The sequence below is a fragment of the Labrus bergylta genome, chromosome 21, assembly GCF_963930695.1.
Source record: "Labrus bergylta chromosome 21, fLabBer1.1, whole genome shotgun sequence".
NCBI lineage: Eukaryota > Metazoa > Chordata > Actinopteri > Labriformes > Labridae > Labrus > Labrus bergylta.
In genome coordinates, this window is record NC_089215.1 from 19,081,164 (window position 1) to 19,100,705 (window position 19,542).

Here is a 19,542-nt window from a genome sequence, read left to right on the forward strand (position 1 = left end):
GTTTAAAGGAAGAATGTGTGACTTTTTGATCCAGTAGATGTCGCCCTTGAGCACCATCAAGAAACCAAAACAAACTGCTGTTTAGCGACACCTCCTCTATTCTGAAGCCTCTGCTCTCCTCCAGCGACACAGCTCCAACCCCTCTCCACTCATGTTCGCATGAAGGAGTTATCAGTTAGACTGCACCATAATAAAGCACCATTAAGCGCAAAATTGTCCTTTACTCGAGCTGCCTGTGTCCTGCATTCTTGTGTTAGCAGGCTAATGTTAGCACACTTTGGTAAACTTGTAGCTTCATATTGCACATAAATTGACACAGAATGACTTGCATCTACATCCAAATAAGCAGTGAGTAGGCTATATTATACTCTTCTTTTTTCTAGTCCTTGACTAAAACAGCTTTATACGTAAGGCTGTCCCGTCCATGTAAACATGATGGAAACACGGCTCAGACAACAACACAGCCAGCGGGCCTCACGCTTCTCACTCATTGTGGACAGTCATAGAGACATTTACACAGGATATACTTGATCTTTGCTTTATATACTGTATGTGTAAAATGTTGCACACTCTGCCTTTAACGGCAATCATATCAATTACTGGAGGATCATGTTTGTCTTTGACAGCAGACAGTAGAATAACCTAAGCCCGTGTTTGTTACTTAGCATAATAGAGGCTAAATAATACATACAAGTTTTGTTACCGCAAATATTTGTCATATATAGAGAAAATAATGAATTCCCTGTTTGATCTACTGTAGAAAAAAAAGCTTTGTTGCTGCAGCTCTAAGCTCAGATCAGAAACCGGTTTTAGTAAGTGAACAATACATTCCATAACACGGATACATTAATACACGTTTCAAAAACACATCACAATATTGTGAAAACAACAGACTTGAACCCATTTCATGTGGTAGTCCATTTCACCATGATATTGTAAAAGAAAATGTATCACAGAGTTAAGGCCCATTTGGCAATTTTACCCCACTATACAGAGGTATTCAAAAGAAAAACATGCAAACAATGAAATGTCCACATTTATATTATTCTAAACCTTGAATTCTAAACTAACACCCTCAGTGTCAATAAAATATGCCTTTCATAAAGCTTAACAGTTCTTTGACAACAACCTAAAACTCCTTAGCAAGTGTTACTGAAGATGCATAAGTAAGCCCTTCTCACCGCTATAATACCAACAGTTCCCTCTATAAAGGGAACTTTCTAAAAAGCTTTATTTTTGTCATTTTTCCAAATGTGAAACACCAATGTGGTAAATAAAAGAGTAAACCACTTTTAAAAGGACATATATAGAGCAGACTATCCAAACAAAACAATCAAACAAACAAAAAAATATTATCAACCCAACTCATAAATCATAGGTATGCCAACCCCCTTTCCCCTCCTGTTCATCCCTGTTCATGTGCCGCAGCTGGGACCAATAGCCTAAGATAAGTTCATGTATAGGAAGCAGGTTAAATAAACAGTCAAACTAAATTTCCAAGATGTAATACTTCCCCTCCAGCCTCTCAATAATAAATTATGTGCATAACAAATGATAGTATGTGGATCAACTCCATATGTTTGATGAAAACAAAACACATTTTGTGTAATTGTGTATTTGTTGAATCCTGTTAAAGTGCTAATAAGCATATATTTGTCACACTCTCCTTTAACTTTCTGCATTAATGATGGTGTAATTACAAAGGATTGCACTGCTCATGCCCCTTGTAATTAACTTGTGTTTACAGCACAGAGTAAGCAAACAAACTTGTACTAATTAATAAGGAGACAATTTTAAAAAAGACAAATTTGTTAAAGTGGTTAGGGGCAGATGCTTATGTCACATTCATCATCCCATATCCTCCTCTGCGCTGGGTCTCCAATAAATGCTCCAGTCTTCCACGTGAGGGAGGCGCAAAATGGGATCTTGACCCATTTTCCCTCTTTCTCTCTCCTCAGTTTGTAATATGAAACCTGGTCAATCTCAGCCAAGTCTGTCCCCCTGGCTCCCAGTTCCTCCAGCGCCAACGCTGCTCTGCATTACTCAGCTTCACTTGGCTTTTTGCGACCTCCATTCCATCATTTTAACTGTTTCAGCCTTTTGCGAATCGTGTCTGCAAAGATTTTTTTTTTTTTGTAAACCATTTTCCTCAGCTACCTGCAACTGTATTTTCAAAATATCCGATTTTTCTTTTTTCAAACATTCCCAGTGAGAGAAAGCTTCTCCCCAGTTGCCTGTTTTGACTGGGATGCGGGTGGTCATGATTACGAAGTGAGCTCCAGCTACAGAGTGAAGTGAACGCATCGCCTGCATCCTCTCTTTTGTCTCAGTTGCATCCCTGCCCTGAACAATACTCTGCCTCTGGACTGTAAAGAGACACGACAACGTTTTGCTTTATGTTTTCTACTTTTCCACTGAAGGACTTTAATTTTTTTCACCGAGGAAAATTATGGCGATGTTCTGGTTGAACATGCATGTTGTCCTGGTTTTATTCGGATTATTTTTGGTGTCTTCTCCATCAACAAGAGCCGAGCCCGAACCCGAGCCGGAGCTGCAGGACGAAGAGGAAGAGGAAAGTTCCTGTCAGGGGGCGTTTGACCTGTACTTTGTGCTTGATAAGTAAGTGGAAACACCGTTATCTATTCATAAAGACATAACGGGAATAACTTTTTGATGCTAATTTGCAGCAGTTTCCCTGGAGAAAAAAAAAAAAAAAAACTTAACAATGTAGCTTAACATCTGCATTTTAGCTACTATTCGTTACTTTTAAGGTTTTATTGTGGGTAATTTTCCTTCGTTTTGTCATACTGTAATGCGGGACAAAATGTGAACCCTATTTTTAGAACATGACACGAGTGACACCGAAATTATAGCTTTTGAAATAATTGTTTTATAAAAAACATTGTGGCTATCGGGGTTGCTCATTAGCGAAGCTGCATCCATCTGATGACGCTGTGAAGGAGGCTGACTTGCAGAGTCGGCTCCAGTGTGCTGAATAAGCAGAAAGAGGGCAGACCGCATTGATGTTACAAATATGTTACCTTTCTATCTCTTCTCGACAAGTAAAGCATGATTTGCTTCATTCAACTCATCAATAAGTTATTCTCCTTAAAATTAAAATAATAAATATAAAATAACTAAAGAAAATAAAGCTTTTCTTGTCTTCAGAGCCATGCTGAAGGGGCTTTTTTTTTTTTTTTTTTTTTTTTTGCTTTTTTGCTTAGTGACTGCTCACCGTTCCCTCTTACATTTCCACTCTCCATACGCCCACATAGGAAAAATGATGTGGTTATGTGACATCTTGGCGCTGGACTTAAGCCGGGGAGAGAGAAGAAAAAAAAAAGTCAGAGAGAAGCAGGAGAAACTTTCAGAGTGACTGCTTCACTTACAGTGTCAATGCTGTACATTTAGAAACACATTTCAATGCAAATCCCACTCGCATGTTGTGACTCAACGGCCACTAAAAGAATAAAGAACATTCATTGTGAGAACAAAGAACCTTCTTTTGAAGTTCAACTATATCTACAAAGTGTATCTGAAATAACCTGGATTTAAAGCGTGTTGCTGTTTCAGCCTTTTTATCCTTCATCTTGCGCTGATGGAGCAATGCCAGGAATGGGGAGGGGGAACAAGGGAGGACAGGAAGCAGCAACATTTATGGAAAATGTGGTCTTAATTTGGCAAACAAGATGTTGCACGCACCACCTTTAAAGGCCTTTTGCCACATTTTATATGAGGTTGAAAGATAGAGGAATAAGAAGTCTATAATGCAAATTAGCATCACTGATGAACATCTCACACTGTGTGGATGGCTTTAACCAAAGGGCTTACATTTTTCACACTGATGGCCCGCAGCGGGGATCAGTGCCTGCTGCTTTGATGTAATCACTGGACTTCACATTGGCTGAAGTGGAGACAAAACATGAGACTGCTTCACAGATGTGGAGGGCCGCATTTGGCTTGTGCTATGAGGTAAACACCGACACATGCTGTAAATTAGGCAACAACATCTTTTTTTTTTCTCCAATGTCAGATTCTATTGTTAGCTTGTCTGCGTGCTTTTGGTGCCCACTCTCTGGGTGACTAACAAGGTTTAGCCATGGGTTGTGGACTTCAAACAAGAAGAAGAGGCTTGTTAGAGAGCTCTCTAAGCTAACCCTCGGCCCCATCCCTCAGGCCTGAGCTGGTTTTATGAGAATGGTCTGAACTCTGCCCGGGTTGGTCCATATGGAAGACGTGAAGTGTGTGAGAGGAAGGGGATTTTTAGTACAAACAACAGCAGAAGGGAGAGGATACTTGAATGCTGACACTCATTCCTTAATCATTGTGAGACAATAATACATTTTTCTTAGTTTACATCATTGCTTGTTCTCTAGACTCCAATTCTCCATTGTTGTGTTGTTGGAAAAATCCAGACATAAACCTGCTGCTTCTATTCTCCCATCCCCCCCCCCCAAACGGACAAATGGTGCACAACATGGTGATTTAGATTTCAGTCAAGTCTTTTGGAAAAATTTGAGGGTACAAAGGACCACACTTTGAATTGATTTGAATTCAGCGTGAGTGGCAGCAGACTGGATTGAGCACTGCTTTTGAGCAGAGGGGGATACAAAGCTGAGAGTTTTGATGTTACATAAGCTGTGGTTATCAGAAATAGCTGCTTTTAATTCATCCCAGTCTTTCTATTACGTCGATATTAGACTCTGTGTTAGCACACAAATTCAATCCAGTGTCAGCTTTTCTAACACATTCAGGCAATACCAGTTGTGTGATAAAAAAAGAAGCAATAATCAACACAGTGGCAGCTACAGTATGTGAGATAGTAGAAACAGAATGGTTTGAATTCTACCGTCAGCATGCTCACGATGTCAAGGCGTGTTAGTGTTCAGCATCTAAAATAGCTTCATTAGAAACAGATGACAATACTGAAAGTTTCTGGTTCCACATATTGCCACTCTCAGTAATGTTTTCTGTGGGGACACTGGTGTGTTTAAACCACACAGACAATTGGTATTGGTTCACTAGTCTTACTGGAGTAAAAAAAGAAGCCTTTCAGTTTAAGCAATGGAGAGACAAGCAGGAAGTGTGACAGTGTTCAACAAGAAAATCTCCCAAGGGTTCATTCACAAAGAGGTCTAACACTGAATAATATAAAAGATTTTCATAAATTCTTAACCATCAAGCCTTCCAACATACTCCAGCATGCAACTACCAACGGGGGTCCCTGATAACTCCAACCATGATATAGGCTACTTGAAGGACCAACCATGATAGAAATTTGATGACTGATTTTTCTTCAAACATCACTTGTTGTGTGTTTAATTTAACCTAGAAAGAAAACAACATTTGACAGTGTTCACTGCAGTTCATTGGCATTTTCAAAAAACAATCATTTCAACAGAAATATAAATAATTCTGACAGGATTAATAACAGATTGATTGTTTGGGAAGTCGGGAAAAACTATGATAGGATAGAGCACTTTTAATTAATGATAAAATAGCATGTCTCTGGTTTGGGTATTTCCAAATTGGTAGGTCAATGGTTAAACTGTAACTTTTTTTCGTAATTTCTCAATGCACTCTCAAAGTTTTTGGAGAACATGAACTCCATGAGGAAAGAATCTGGAGTGTTTAGCAGGCATAGTGTTGTGTTCAATGTTTATCATCTGAATTTAGCTTGTTGGTTTATAACATTGCTTATTAGCACTTAACTGAAAGTACAGCTGAGGCTGATGGGAATGTCATTAGTTTATATGAGGTGTTTCAGCATGAACCGAAGTGTTAGACCAACCGACTGATTTTACCGTCCCCTTGAGTCATGGTGCTAGCGTTGCTGAAAACATTGGCACTGAACATGACAAAAAACAGTGTTTAGCTGGAAAGAAACTGTAAACTCATGGTTAACCTGATGGGGCTGGAATTGGTCTGTTTGATTGAGAATGAGAAACATTTAGGAGCAGAGAGTCAGGAGTTTCACAGTAATGAGGAAAATAACTTGTGATGTCACGTCATGGCTCTCACATGAAGGACAGTGACACATAAGGGTGGCTCCAGTCTGTAGGGTTGAGCAGGCTAATGACTGAATGGTTGCCAGTTTCTATCTGGGACATCTGGGACTGGGTTTGGAAAATTTGGGCTGTTGTGATACACACTAGCCCCAGTGCCTTGCAGGTCTACATGTGATTACCTAAAGGAAAGTATGGTTGACCTGCTTGTTGTTAAAGGGGTGAGAAACAACAACAACAACACTTCAAGTTACAGAACTAAAAGGTTAATCAGCTAAATAAATATGTTGACCTCTGTCTTTAATACACATGCACTTAAAACAGATCATTCAGATGTTGGTAGAGCTGTTAGTCAGAAGAAGAAAAAACAGGAACATGACTAAACCAACTAGTGTCACCAAATGAAACTGAAAGAAATGGGGAAAAAAAACAAAGAGCTCCTCACTTCACCACCTCACCCACATTGACCTATGTGACATCATGTCCTTGTGTATTGGTATGTGGTTCTCTGATAGACATAGAAAGATTTCTCCACCACTGTTACCTAAATAAATCAACACAGAAATTATATGACAACTCTGTGACTGTGTTAGGGACAAAGTGAGGTTGTACTTAAAATCACAAGCTGTAGCATGATCAGGTTTTCACATTCACAATAGACACCCTCAGATAATTGTACTACATTCACCGTTGTCAGTTTTCACGCGTGTTGCCATCAAAATCAAACTTTTTCAAAAAGCTGCAACTCTGTGTCCCTGGTAATGTCTGACAAATTAACTAATGCTCCCGAAAATTAAAACCATCATTAACTGCAATGGAAACATGTATAACTGCTCTATTAAATAGACAGATCTTGGCTTTCCTCTTGTCAACAGGAGATATTTCAAGTCTGTGCTCAGCTCAGGGAGATTCACAGTATCAGTCAAATTCAAAGGGGTCGTGTATTCTCGCAGCTTGTGTGTTACAGGCATCATCATATTCTGCTCAGAGGTACCGTAGCACTTCACTCATTGTTTTACTGTATTAATGTTCTCACTTTCTATATTTAGTACTAGTTCATGTCATATTCTCCTGGTGGGTCAAAAAAGAAATGATGACTCCCTTTAATGTTTTACTTAAATATCAGCTTGTTAGCAAGTTGGATAAATCTAACCAGAGGCTTTAAATTCATCCCTGTTGCTATATTTAATTATTTTAGATACAGAAAAGTAGCACAGGCATTCATGTTGAACAATAAAAAGACTGTTTAAGCAGAATTACTTTTACAATAGTCAGGAAAAATGTACACCCCTCAGCCTTAGAGTGAAGTATTTACCCTGTAAAGTTTATAATTTTTTACTATGAATGCCATTTGAGTTTAGCGCGTTAGCATGCTAACACTTGCTTATGAACACAAAATGTGCAGTGGAATGTCGTTTGTCTTCCAGGCATGTTCGATGACGTGTCTGACCGGCCAGTTTAAACATTTCACCTCGTATAACAAGTCCAAAGATTATCAAAGTTGTTCAAATTCAGCGTTTGGGAACCATAATTGTCTGTGCAACATATTCTAGCAATTATTTTTCTTAAAAGTCTGTCTGGACCAACGCTTTACCAACCAACTTTCAGAGAGAGAGATCAACACTTCAGTCCCCAGAGCAACATAGCTTGCTTGGCCGAATATATATAAAACCAAACGAGGATGGCCAGTAGCTGACGTAGTTTTCCAACCCGAAATCCAGACGCATGAGGTCTGAATGAATAAAGGACTTCTGGGCAGCCATGTTTTGAGGAGATTGTCTTGTTGTTTAGCTTTCGAGTTGTGACGCTATCAGCCTTACTGTAATCATTTGATGTATTCCTTTCAGCCCTATAGCTACTTATGTTCACAAAAAGGATGTATTTTTGCTGGTTCAGAGCAGGCGGGCTGCAGCTTGCTGTTTTATATGGAACACAGTGCTGGAGGAGGGATTTGGGTGTGTTCATATGGCAGAGAGGAATTCACCTTCTGTGTAGGCCAAATGCAGATGTTAAACTCTTTATTTAGACAGAATTAAACAATCTGTTTTTGAGGTTGACATGGGGCATTTTTTCTTTTTTAATCAAGGAAATTGTTTGCAATAAAAAAACCCTTGTAGTGTTTTTGAAATACAAATGAAGCAGCTGGAATGGACAAGCATACTTTTAAAAGCTGTCTTCCTCTTGTTTTCTGTGACAAAGTCTGAGTCCTAAAGATGTTTAATTTCTCTCTGTGTGTGTTGTTTCAACAGACTTCCATTGCCTCCTCTTTCCACAGACTTCTTCTCATTCCCGTACTTCGTGTTACAGCATATCGAAGCTGTAACACGAAGAAACAATTCTCTCCACACTGCACTCCTTCTTTGAATCATACTCTTTCTCTGGTTAAAGCGAGCCATTTCTGTCTTGTCTTCACAATTTAAAACACTAATCACAGCTGCAAAATGTTTTTGTTGTTGCTGATGAAGTCACAAATTGGCACACCGGTTGGGCGTTGTTGGGTCATGCTGCTTGAATCCTTGCCACTCAGCGGAAAAACTTAACTGCAGCTGCAGTCCATAAATATTTGAGATTTGCTGGCTTTGGGAATACGTTGTTGCTTTGGAATGGCACTTGCTCTTGTCATTTTGTCTTTTACAGCATGCTGCTTTAGTGTTTTCAACAGGAAGAAATGTGTTTTTAAATGACATCATGCTGTCCTAAGTCCCTCAGGAATAAAACAATACCAGCGGTTTTGAAGTTGATGAATTCTGCTCCTACTCTAATCCAACCTTCTGGTTATGAATGAAACTCTTACTTTGTCTGTACACAGTTGCGGCAGATGACTGTTCAACATAAGTCTGCTAAATGTTACCAAGTTCTTTGCTAATGGCAGATTGATGAATGTTGGGTCTTTGTAAATACTATAACAAAGTGCACAGTAAGGACTTGGTCTATCTGATTGATTGATTGCACAGAGAAAAATATATTGAAGCTGTTCAGAAAAAGTCTGTAAAGGAAAACCTTGTGTCTTGTGACATAAATCCTGAGTGCCTGTCTTCCAGCTATCAATTTATCTATTTTTTTTCCAAAGAATTCCTCTTGGTTTTGGAATAGGTGTACAGCATTAGCTCAGCAATCACCCAGTAAAGACTTTGACTTCTGCAAAGGCTGTAAAAGTAGGTTAGTGGTTTTAAACAAACAGATCCTTGTGCCCAGTCAGTTAAATTGGAGCACCATCATTGGCTGTAGGCTGGGGTGGTGTGGGTTGCTCCAGCTGGAATTGCAGACACTCTCCTTAGCAGAGTTTGGGATTTTTTTTTCTTCTCCTTTTGTGTTCCTTCTTCGACACTTTGAACCGTGAGAATGAAGCTGAGAGCCGCTAAGCCCTCAGACCAACGGAGCTTTTTCCCACATGGCGTCATACCATCAGCCTCTGAGGCAGAAGTGCTTGCTGGGAATTTTAGAGTTGACTTGTATGAGACATAACTTAAAAAAAACATTTGTTTTAGAGAATATTTTGAAAAGGCTTAATATGAAAAACATATGCTTCAGCTGTAATACCTTTGCTGATGTTACAGGATTGCAAAAAAGAAAGTCAACGTATAGGTCCCTTTTTACAACCACTTTTGTTTTTAACTTTGACTGTTTGAACTCATTTGAAGAGACTTTCTACTTGTTATTTAAATCCTTGGTTGTATGGGGGCAACACAACTGGCTATAAAACACAACAGGGATACACTTTGGTTCAATTCTCACACATTTATATGAGTCTTCATAACACACACCTGACAGTGTTCTTTTGCAGTGGTGTCTCTGTTGTATGAAATACCAACAAGAATAAATACATTTTTGGTTGAGCTCTTTTAGGTTTACACCATCTGCTAAAAAAAAACATTTGACTCTTGAGCTGCATAATGTTTCATTAGCTTACAGTGAGGTTTTTTAAAGGATATTATTGAGTGATGAGACTCAACCTGACTGAAATAATTCAACCTAAACAATGAGCTGACATATGACAAAGGGGTCCAAGCAGTTGAGGTCGAACATTAAGAAGTTTTGATTCTTTGATCATTATTTTCACATATGCCTCTGAACTACTGTTCGTATAAAATATAGACCAAAGCTGCTTTAAAGTAGAAGGAGAAAGGACCATTACCATTATTAAGTGTTGCCCGAGCCTGATTTTAACTGCCAGTCTGGAGGGACGACATGTCGGCCCGCCTTTCAAATCTCAACAATATCTTAACAAACACTTGACATGTTGGCAGTCAAAGAGGCTTAAATTATTGATGATTATCAGAATGTTTGCATTCATTTATTGTGATTTCTTATTGCAAAATGACATTAGCATTTTCTTAAAGCAGCCAAAGCCATGGCTTTGTCAGTGTTGTTTTTAGATTTTTGCAATCTCATCACTTTTAGTTTGTGACCTCAAAGTCAACTTTAATAGTCCTTAAAAGGACTGTTCTGCTTCAGTGCTGTCCAGCCTCCACAGCAGAATGATGATTTATTGTGGTCTGTTGGAGTGTCTCCACTTTATTTTGTACTTTGTTCTGTTCTGGGTATTTCTTCTCTGTTTGTTTGTATTCTGTGTCTCTGTGTAAACTCTTCTGTTCCTTCAGCTGAACTTTATTGTCTCCTCAGCGCACACACATTCATGTATCACTCTCTCTCTCTCTCTCTCTCTCTCTCTCTCTCTCTCTCTCTGTCTCTCAGAACACACTCAGTCATACACACACTGACTCATTTTCAACAGATCCATCCATTGAAATCTCACCATGCAGACAGAAAAAACATTTTTAAAAATGGTTAAAGATTAAAGATGTTAGGAAAGGAAATAATCGGTTTCATAATCCCCTCAACTGCATTGGCACATCTGTTTTTCAGATATCACTGTAGTGGGTATCTGTTAAGGTTTTAGACTCAGCCTATGGAGGATACATGCAAACCATTCTTTAGGCTATTCATTTCCTGTCCTTGCTGTTAGGGACTCTACCTGTTTTTTAACCAATTGGTTGATGAAACAGATAAAAACAAACTATAAACATTGTGACCCTGGTCAACAAACGCCAAATGTTCTAGTCAGTGACTGAATCCGTTGTTAACCTCTTGCTTTGGTGGTCTGCTGGTATTGGTGATGGTGTTTTACTGTTTTCTTTTTCATATTTGCCAGCTGTGATGGTTGAAGAAAACTGAAGCAAGTTGGAGGAGAGAAACTTGGCCTTACTCTTGGAGTTGTCGTCAAATCATTGACATGTTTCCTCTTGGAAGATAAGTTAGCACTTGAGCCAACAGATTCTTTTACATAATCTCACTCCCAGTCAGCAGAATTTAAGGAAATCTTGATGATAAGGCTTTTTTTCTTTTTCTTTTTCTTTTTCTTTCCCTTTCTCTTCTCTTTTATTTGTTCTTGTACTCTCTGCCCTCAAATGGCTTTCAGCCAGACACATGCACTTCATTTTGCTAAGAACTGGTCCAATCGAGGAAAACACTGTCATTGGCTTCAGAGTTTTTGTTATGGCTTAACTTCAAACTTCTGTTTGGCTTAGTCACTTTGTCGCAAACTCAACATCCCTCACCTGTCAAATAACTGTATTTTCTGAGTCCAAACCCAAAACCACTTAACCTCAGCGATCAACACAGATCATTAAAAATAGATCAAAGGATTTAGAGGAGGTCAAGGCGCCCCATAAAATAGTTTCACCAAGGATCATAGAAAGAAATCGACCACTTCCTTTCCCAACGCTGTTTGGACAGGTGAGTGAAACTGCAAGCTAGGCCTCGATCCCACGACTGCAGCCACCTCAGACAACTGAACCTGTCCAAGGCAAACAAGAGCCATTGTGGTTCGGTTATTAAGATAAGCAGCTTAAAACCAAAGGTGGGAGTCCTCAGATTCACCCTGATGTTAAATAAATACTCAAGAATTATCCCAACAACGCTAGAGGACTTTTAGCTGATGGAAAGCTGAAAAAGTATTTTCCCCCTCCTCTGTTGCCTTAATGGAACCATTTGCAAAAGAAATTGGCTCCTGCTGTTCCTTCAGGTCAGACTGTGTGTGTGTGTGTGTGTGTGTGTGTGTGTGTGTGTGTTTGTGTGTGTGTGTGTGTGTGTGTGTGTGTGTGTGTGTGTGACTATTTCTGTTTGCGCTGCACATTTTGTTGAATATACAAAAAATCTCTCATCTTCCACCTCATGCTTTTATTTTTTGGGGAAATTTTGTATTGCTTGTAAGATCTTGTCCTCTTTTGTTTTTTGCATAGTCAGCCTCACAGGAATGTACAGCCTTGATGTGGGAGAATAAGTCATGTTGTCAGATTTAAAAAACACAGAGAAATCGCTTAGGTAGGGTGTTTAGCTGCCCAAAACATTGAAGCTTACATAACGTGTATGTTATTTTGATGCTTTTGTATTTAGAGAAGGTTTGTATATTACCAGCACGTGTGGCCAGAGGGAGTCCATTGTGAATCTGTAGCTTTGGCAGAGATGCTGTGGAAGACTCTTGTTTTTCCTTAGGAAGTTGCCTTCCTTTTGTGTTTGTTTTCCTTGGATTTAGGGTTGATGAAGTTTGAGTGTGAGCTGGCTCTCATTTTTGTTATGACAGCTACTATTCTTGGTGCTGATTCTCCTAAAACATGCTTCCGACTGCAAAGATTTTGTTTGTTTTGAGTTATAATTGCCCAAAAAAAATGGCTGGTTCTGGTCAACAGCTATATCAATGCTTCTCCATAAGAAGGAGAATACAAATCATCGGTATTAATCATGCATTGTCCAGTCTACCAAACAGAAAATTAAGATTTCTGTTTTGTTAGGATAAAGAGTTTTAAGTGTCTGATGCATGATGGGGAAGTCCTGGGTATTCCCTGGCTATGTTTTCCCCTTAGCTTGGCCAAATCGTTACCGCTCCACTGCCAGGCAAGAAGACAAAACACAGTGGGGTTTAACCCCTCTGGCAGACAGTTGTATGCATTAAGCATTAGTCACAATTCCTTTCTATTCAAAGTTTTGTTCTTTACTTACTGAACAAATGTTTTCTTATCCGGTCAGGGAAAGAAAATCCCATGAGAGTGTAATTTGTTATTTCTGTTTGCTATTTCGAAACTTGACTCAAAAAGATTTGAGAGTGTTCTAGACACTAATTCAACTGAAAGGTAAGCTAGGAAAACAGAGTCAGTGTTTAGTCTGGTTCCCATACAGCCTGTTCCCAACTGATTTCAAGGTGTGTTGTTAAAGCCCTTATTACATTAAATTTCATGTTTAAGTTATTTCTTCATGTCCTGTGCTGACTGTCACAGTCACCTCTAAACAACATTTTTTGTAGGTATTGGTGTTTTTTGTGTTTGCCATTACCTGGAAAACATAAAAAAGTACGGCTTTGTCCCAAATAAAGGGTTGCATCATTGGATGTATGCATATGAAGTCTGATTATGTCACACAGCACTGCATCAAAGGCTTATAATTTCAACCCCAAATTGAGACACAGTTTAAATCTCATCCTGCACCCAGGGTTATACACCAATTTATATCCAGTTAATCCCTTTTCACTTCCTTTTTATGTTTTTTCCACTTCAAACACATAATGTACTTCCTATCGGTGTATGAATAGAAATTATTAAATGAACCTGTTAAAGTGCCATGGTAATACAAAAGTTTCTGTACAAGAGCATTCCCTTGACAACAGTGGAAAAATGTCCTTTGAACAGGCAACAACCTCAAGCAGAACCAGACCCATAGGTAAACAGCCATCTGCCTCAGTTAGCTGTTTCAAGAAAGTGGGATAAAGTAAGAGATCAATAAAGAAAGATGATTAAGCCAGATTTAGAAGATCAATCTAAGTTGACAGACAACAATATCTATATCTATGAATGCTAAGCAAAGGAGTTCCACAAGGTTTGGTTCTGAGGCCGAAATGTTCCCTGTAGTTATTTTCATCCAGGGAAAACTTTTGTTTGGGGAGAACCCCATTGGCCATGTCTTTTCATTCCTATCAATGCCACATCAAGCCAAAAATCTTTGTCTTGTTTATCTGCCTTTCTCTGTCATAAAATGCCAAAGAAACATTCAGCTTTGTGAATTGTACAACTGTGAAACTTGAAAGTTGGAAACTGTCCTTTGGAGCCAGTGTGCATCATTTAACCACATGTTAGTTGTAATTTCATAGTTTGGGCAGTTTTTCAAACTGGTTTCAGAGCCTGACATGCTTCCCCTCCACATTCAGGGCTTTTTGCTACTGTTAGAGCATAATATTATTCAACCTAGCTCCTGCTTTAAGATCTAACAGAAACAAGGAACTTCATTTAAATTAAAATTGTTCAATAAATTAAAATCTGTGTAATCTCTGTGGATAAAAATGCGATGGGACCTTCTGCCTTGAACAGAAAATCTGCAACTCAGAAGTGCTAGCCAATTCATGTGTGTCTAATACTGACGCAACAGTTAGTTATAGCACCTAGAATAACATTCAGTCAGCCTTGGACTTTATTCTGAGTAAGCTTCAGGTTTTCAATTTTACCACAGTCAGTTAGCTCACTTCCAATGCGTCATCTTTCTGGCCCACTCGTTACCTAATTGTTGACCTGCTGACTGGCCACATCTTGCCGGAAGCCCCCTCCTCTAATGGTCACACTTTAAAATGACCACAAACGCGCACAGAGGCACACACACAAAAACATAAACAGTCTGCCTTGATGAAATGAATGTAACTCCATGGGGAGTTGGGCCTGTTTTATGAATTCCCCTGGGAAGAGCAGGACCTCTTTCCTCATCCTTCAGGGTGCTAAATTGCAGACCAGGCCATGCCCCTGGCTCTATAAAATCTAATCTCAGCAGGCTTGCTTACTCACCCCTAAAGTACGGTTGAAACTAATTATATAAAGTGATTCCCCAGATAGTGTTTGTGATACATTAACAGAATGGTACATATTCTTAGTGAAATGAACGTTTAAATCCTTTAATATACAAGGTTTAGCAGCGTATAGAGAGTGGTACCTCCCTGAAAAATATGTTTACATCTTATAGATATATTATAGTTTTATATTTTATTTATATTAAGTATGTTGGCGCTGTCATTTCTTGACAGTTTAGTAGTATTAAAGAAGTATGTCATCTTCTTGTAGGGTATATTTATTGTGTTTTTATTTCATTGGTGCTGTATTGTTTTGATAACCTGATGCGCCATAATTCAGCAGTTTGGGATCCATTCATCCATCCATCCATCCATTAGCCTGTGTTTTATTAATCTATCCATCTAAATTGCCTGTTAGCTATGGTATAAACTCTGAAATTAAAGCCACGTTCGTTCTGTTAAATACAAACAATACTCTTACAGGCTGAACATTTGTGTTTTGCCAAGAACAGCTTGTTTTTTATGTTGTGTAGCTAATGATTTTACCCCCTGTTGTTTCTGGCTAACACAGCTGTTGTTTGTCCTTATTGGACTGTTCCACCATATGGAAGTTAGTCTGTGTCTGATCATAGCTTATGTCTTGGTGTTTTGTGTTCTTGTTCTGTAGAATAACCGTCTACAGTTATTTAAGCATTTCTTAAATAGCAGTATCACAAAGTACTGAACCTTTGGCTTTTTGTTTTTATTGCATTCAGAATTATGTTCTTCAGAGACATTTTTTAAATTACTCTATTGGAATTCCTCTATGTTGTCTCTTGGATGTTGGGTTATTTTTAATCACATTAGCTACACATTTCTTACATTAGTGATTTTTGTTTGAATGTTTCTCTTATCCTTGTCTTTAGGTCTGGAAGTGTGAAAAATCACTGGGAAGAAATCTACTACTTTGTGGAGAATTTAGCAGAGAAATTCAAAAGGTAAGAGGCACCAGTAACACGTTTACAACACAGTTAAGCCATCAGATATGAAAGAAAAACATGGAAGTGGACACTGTAACATTTGAAACCCTTTAGACACTAAACAGCCTTGTTGCTTCTGTACTCGACTTCCTGGAGTCCCGGGTTGTAGATCACTGAAGAGAAACACACACTTCAGGCAGCAGTCACCCTGGTAAAGTAAAGTCAAATATGTCCCTGCAGATACAACTGGCCATGTGCTAAGTCATTCAACATCCAGGCGGATTTTCCCTCTGTCTCTGTAGTAGCTTAGCGGATATCTGATCGCTATGTGGTTACCAGCACAAACTCCAGGCTGAAGTTTCTTTAGTAGTCTGAATTTTCAAAGCCTTCTATGACTTTAAAAAAGGAAAGAGTTTGCTGATGCTATCAGTAGAGGCGGTAGACAAAATCACAGTAACGAGGCAAAAGATAGTATAGCCTTTATAACGCTCCTAATGTAAAGATGCCATAGTCCTTGGAGCAGACTCCGCTCCCTCGTGTCATTGCCCACTTTCTCATCCCAGTTTCTTTGTTTCTTTCTGTAGGCACTGATCTCCTCTACTAAAAGGACATTTACCTCCCCCTCCCCCAAACACACGCACACACATTCATCATGAAAAAGCACAATAAATATAAAAACAGGACATCAACAAAGGGATAAAATCACTACAGTTCACAATTTGTCAGTAATTGAAATACACAAGAGACGTTTGCACCAGTGTTTCCAGAAACACAAGGAATACTTTAATACCTCAATCTTAATCCAAGTAGTAGAAGTTCATGTGTAGCATGACCCTATTTGTGTTCATGAAGCTTTATGTGGTTGTTACAGAGTTAGAAATGTTTGTGAAAACTGAAAAATGTAGTGTTGTATTATATGATTTCAATAATATGCATCTTCTGCACGCTTAAATATCCACTGAGTTTTAACACAATGCAGCTTTAGAAAAGTAAGAGTGCAGTTTATAATTAAACAAATACAAAAATGGCCTTCTGCTCGTGGGTGGTTTCGGGTTTTTTTTTTATAGTGCTTGAAGGCGACAACAACACCTGGATCTTTGTGGTTCAGTCATAACAGAAAACGTATCCTCTTTATTCTCTCTGTTTTCAACAAACATGAGAAAGTCTTGAGCAGTGTAAATCTGCGTTTACTTACTTGTCTCGTAAACAGTTCAACACATTCTTCTTGGATAGCTGTGTATGTTTACATGCATTTAATTCCTTCCTAAATATAATTTTTCACCAGTAAACAGAGATAACAAAGTTTCCCACATCTGTGGATTGTTGACGTAGTTTGAGTGTCAACATTTGGGTCATTGTCACGCAAACAGAGCTCAAAGCCTGCATACCAGCATAAATTCATGCATGATGTCCTCTGCTGTTGTCTTTCTGTGTTGTGCTGCTTATTCCAAGAAGAAAAGGAACTCAAAGCAATTTGGAGTGAACTGAAAAAACGTGAAAAAAATTGTTCACAATGAGCTATTCATCGTTTAATAAATTATGTCCATTTAAATTCTGGCATTAGACTAAAGCTCATTATGGAGACTGCCAACATTTTAATGTTTCTGAGGAGAACAACATGTTGCCGTTTCACTGAAACTTCAGATACACACACCATATTTGTTCTGATACATGTTGTGAATCATTGTTTGGCAGGGTAGCATCAGTTTTTGGGTCCATCTGTTGGGATCTTATTGCTGCACACTATTTAAATCAAACTAGCCAAAATGTGGTCCGCTGAATGACAGAGTTTTATTTTCTGTTCCAGTCCCATGCTGAGGATGTCCTTTATAACATTCTCCTCCAGAGCCTCCACCATCATGAAACTGACAGAGAACAGGTAAACAAATGTCCTGACTGAAACCGTCTGCTGATGAAACTAAATGAATAACATGTACTCTAAATGACTGTCTGACCTGAACTCAACTCAGCAAGTGTTATTCTAGCATGGAAACTCTGAAACCAAAGAAACAATCCGTTGTGAAATAAACTACTTGAACGAGAGTGAAAGCAGATGTTCTTGCTGCCTTCTCTGTCCTTGAATAATTCTCTATTTTTTGTGTAAGTTTTGTTTATGAAAGGTAAAGCCCACCATTGACCAGTAATGTCAAAGGAAGAATGTGCAACTTTTTGATCCAGTAGATGTCGCCCTTGAGGACCAGCATGAAAACGAGCCAAACTGCAGTTGGCAACAAGTCCGCTATTCTGAAGCCTCCGCTCTCATCCAGTGACACACCACCAGCCCCTCTCTACTTGCGTTCACATGAAGGAGCTACCCATTAGAACGCACCATAATTAAACACCATAGACAAAATAGTCCTTTGCTCGAGCTGCAATTGCCTGTGGTCTGTATTGTTGTGTTAGCAGGCTAATGTTAGCACGCTTTAGTTAGCCCTTAGCTTCACACTGCATGTAAATTGGCACTGAACGACTGTGATCTTAAAACGCTTACTTGACATTAAAATAAGCAGTGAGTAGTCCGAGTTATTCTTCTTTTCTCTAGTCCCTGACTAAACAGATTAATGCACAAGGCCGTCCCTTCCATGTAAACATGATGTAAACACAACTTAGACAACAACACAGCCAGCGGGCCTCACGCTTCTCACTCATTGTAGACAGTCATGACTCAGAGAGACATTTACAGAGGATTCAATTTCTGCTGTATTTATGTAAAATGTTGCACATTCTTCCTTTAAAACTGGGTTTCCATTTTCAATCGAGATGTCTTAAGTTTGCATTAGTTTTTAAATAAACAATTTAAACACAGCTGTAAAGGATTAATAATTAATAATCTACAAAGTTGAAAAAAGGGGAGATGGGTGAGTTTCTTCAATAGCAGATATGAAAAACAATACAACAGTGCCAAACAAACACCTCTGCCTCTCTTCTCTGCAGAGTGGACATTAGAAAAGGGCTCAATGCTCTGAAAAGAGAGATTCCTGGTGGAGACACATTCATGCATCTTGGATTGCAGCGGGTGAGAAATTGACCAGTTTGTTTTTGTTGGGTTTTTTTTTTGCAGAGTTATATCAATGAAAACTGTTACCTTACAATGTGTCTTTTCATTTAAAGGCAAATGAGCAGATTAACCAGGAGAACTTGGGTAAGCATAAAAAAACCTTATTTGAATTAAAACCTTACTTCATGCCAGAGTTGAATCATGTCAAGGGTAAAGCATATCTGTATGGGTTGGTTTCTTCCAGGCACGGCCAGTGTGATTATCGCGCTGACAGATGGAGAGCTGCAGGAACATCAGCTCATCACTGCACAGCAAGAGGTACACTCACACTGAGGCTGATTTCCTGGAAACTGCTGCACTGACTTAGCTCTATAGCAACACGGCTCATTTAAAGGCAAATGTACTCGCATTGAGAGAGTACAAGTTCTCAGGAAATAGCGCATTTATGTTCTCTTCTTCCAACAGGCAGAGAGAGCCAGGACTCTTGGAGCTATTGTGTACTGTGTTGGTGTGAAAGATTTCAACGAGACACAGGTAACTGACTCGACAATTCTCTGAAGATCAACTCTCCTTATAATCGACATGTTACATTTTACAGGCATACCACATGAGCTGAGGAAATCCAGAGTTGGGGAAATACCCAGAATGCTTTCCCTCCATGTGTTACAGTGTGTGCTTTGTGCAATTTGTTTGACTCCTAATTTGAAATTTCCTGCAAGAAGTGATTGTTAGACCTGAATCCCTCCAAGGCCACCA

General features: G+C 39.0%; 1 protein-coding gene across 1 annotated transcript in view; it reads left to right on the forward strand.

Moving 5' to 3' along the window:
• The first annotated feature begins 1,977 nt into the window (after window positions 1-1,977).
• antxr1c (ANTXR cell adhesion molecule 1c) overlaps window positions 1,978-19,542 on the forward strand; it is a 40,591-nt gene continuing 23,026 nt past the window's right edge. Inside the window, exons 1-7 of the mRNA XM_020644847.2 lie at window positions 1,978-2,619; window positions 15,735-15,806; window positions 17,596-17,667; window positions 18,723-18,804; window positions 18,900-18,930; window positions 19,031-19,104; window positions 19,252-19,320. Of these exons, the coding sequence (XP_020500503.2) occupies window positions 2,450-2,619; window positions 15,735-15,806; window positions 17,596-17,667; window positions 18,723-18,804; window positions 18,900-18,930; window positions 19,031-19,104; window positions 19,252-19,320 (570 nt within the window). The 5' untranslated portion in view covers window positions 1,978-2,449. The remainder of the gene's footprint in view (window positions 2,620-15,734; window positions 15,807-17,595; window positions 17,668-18,722; window positions 18,805-18,899; window positions 18,931-19,030; window positions 19,105-19,251; window positions 19,321-19,542) is intronic.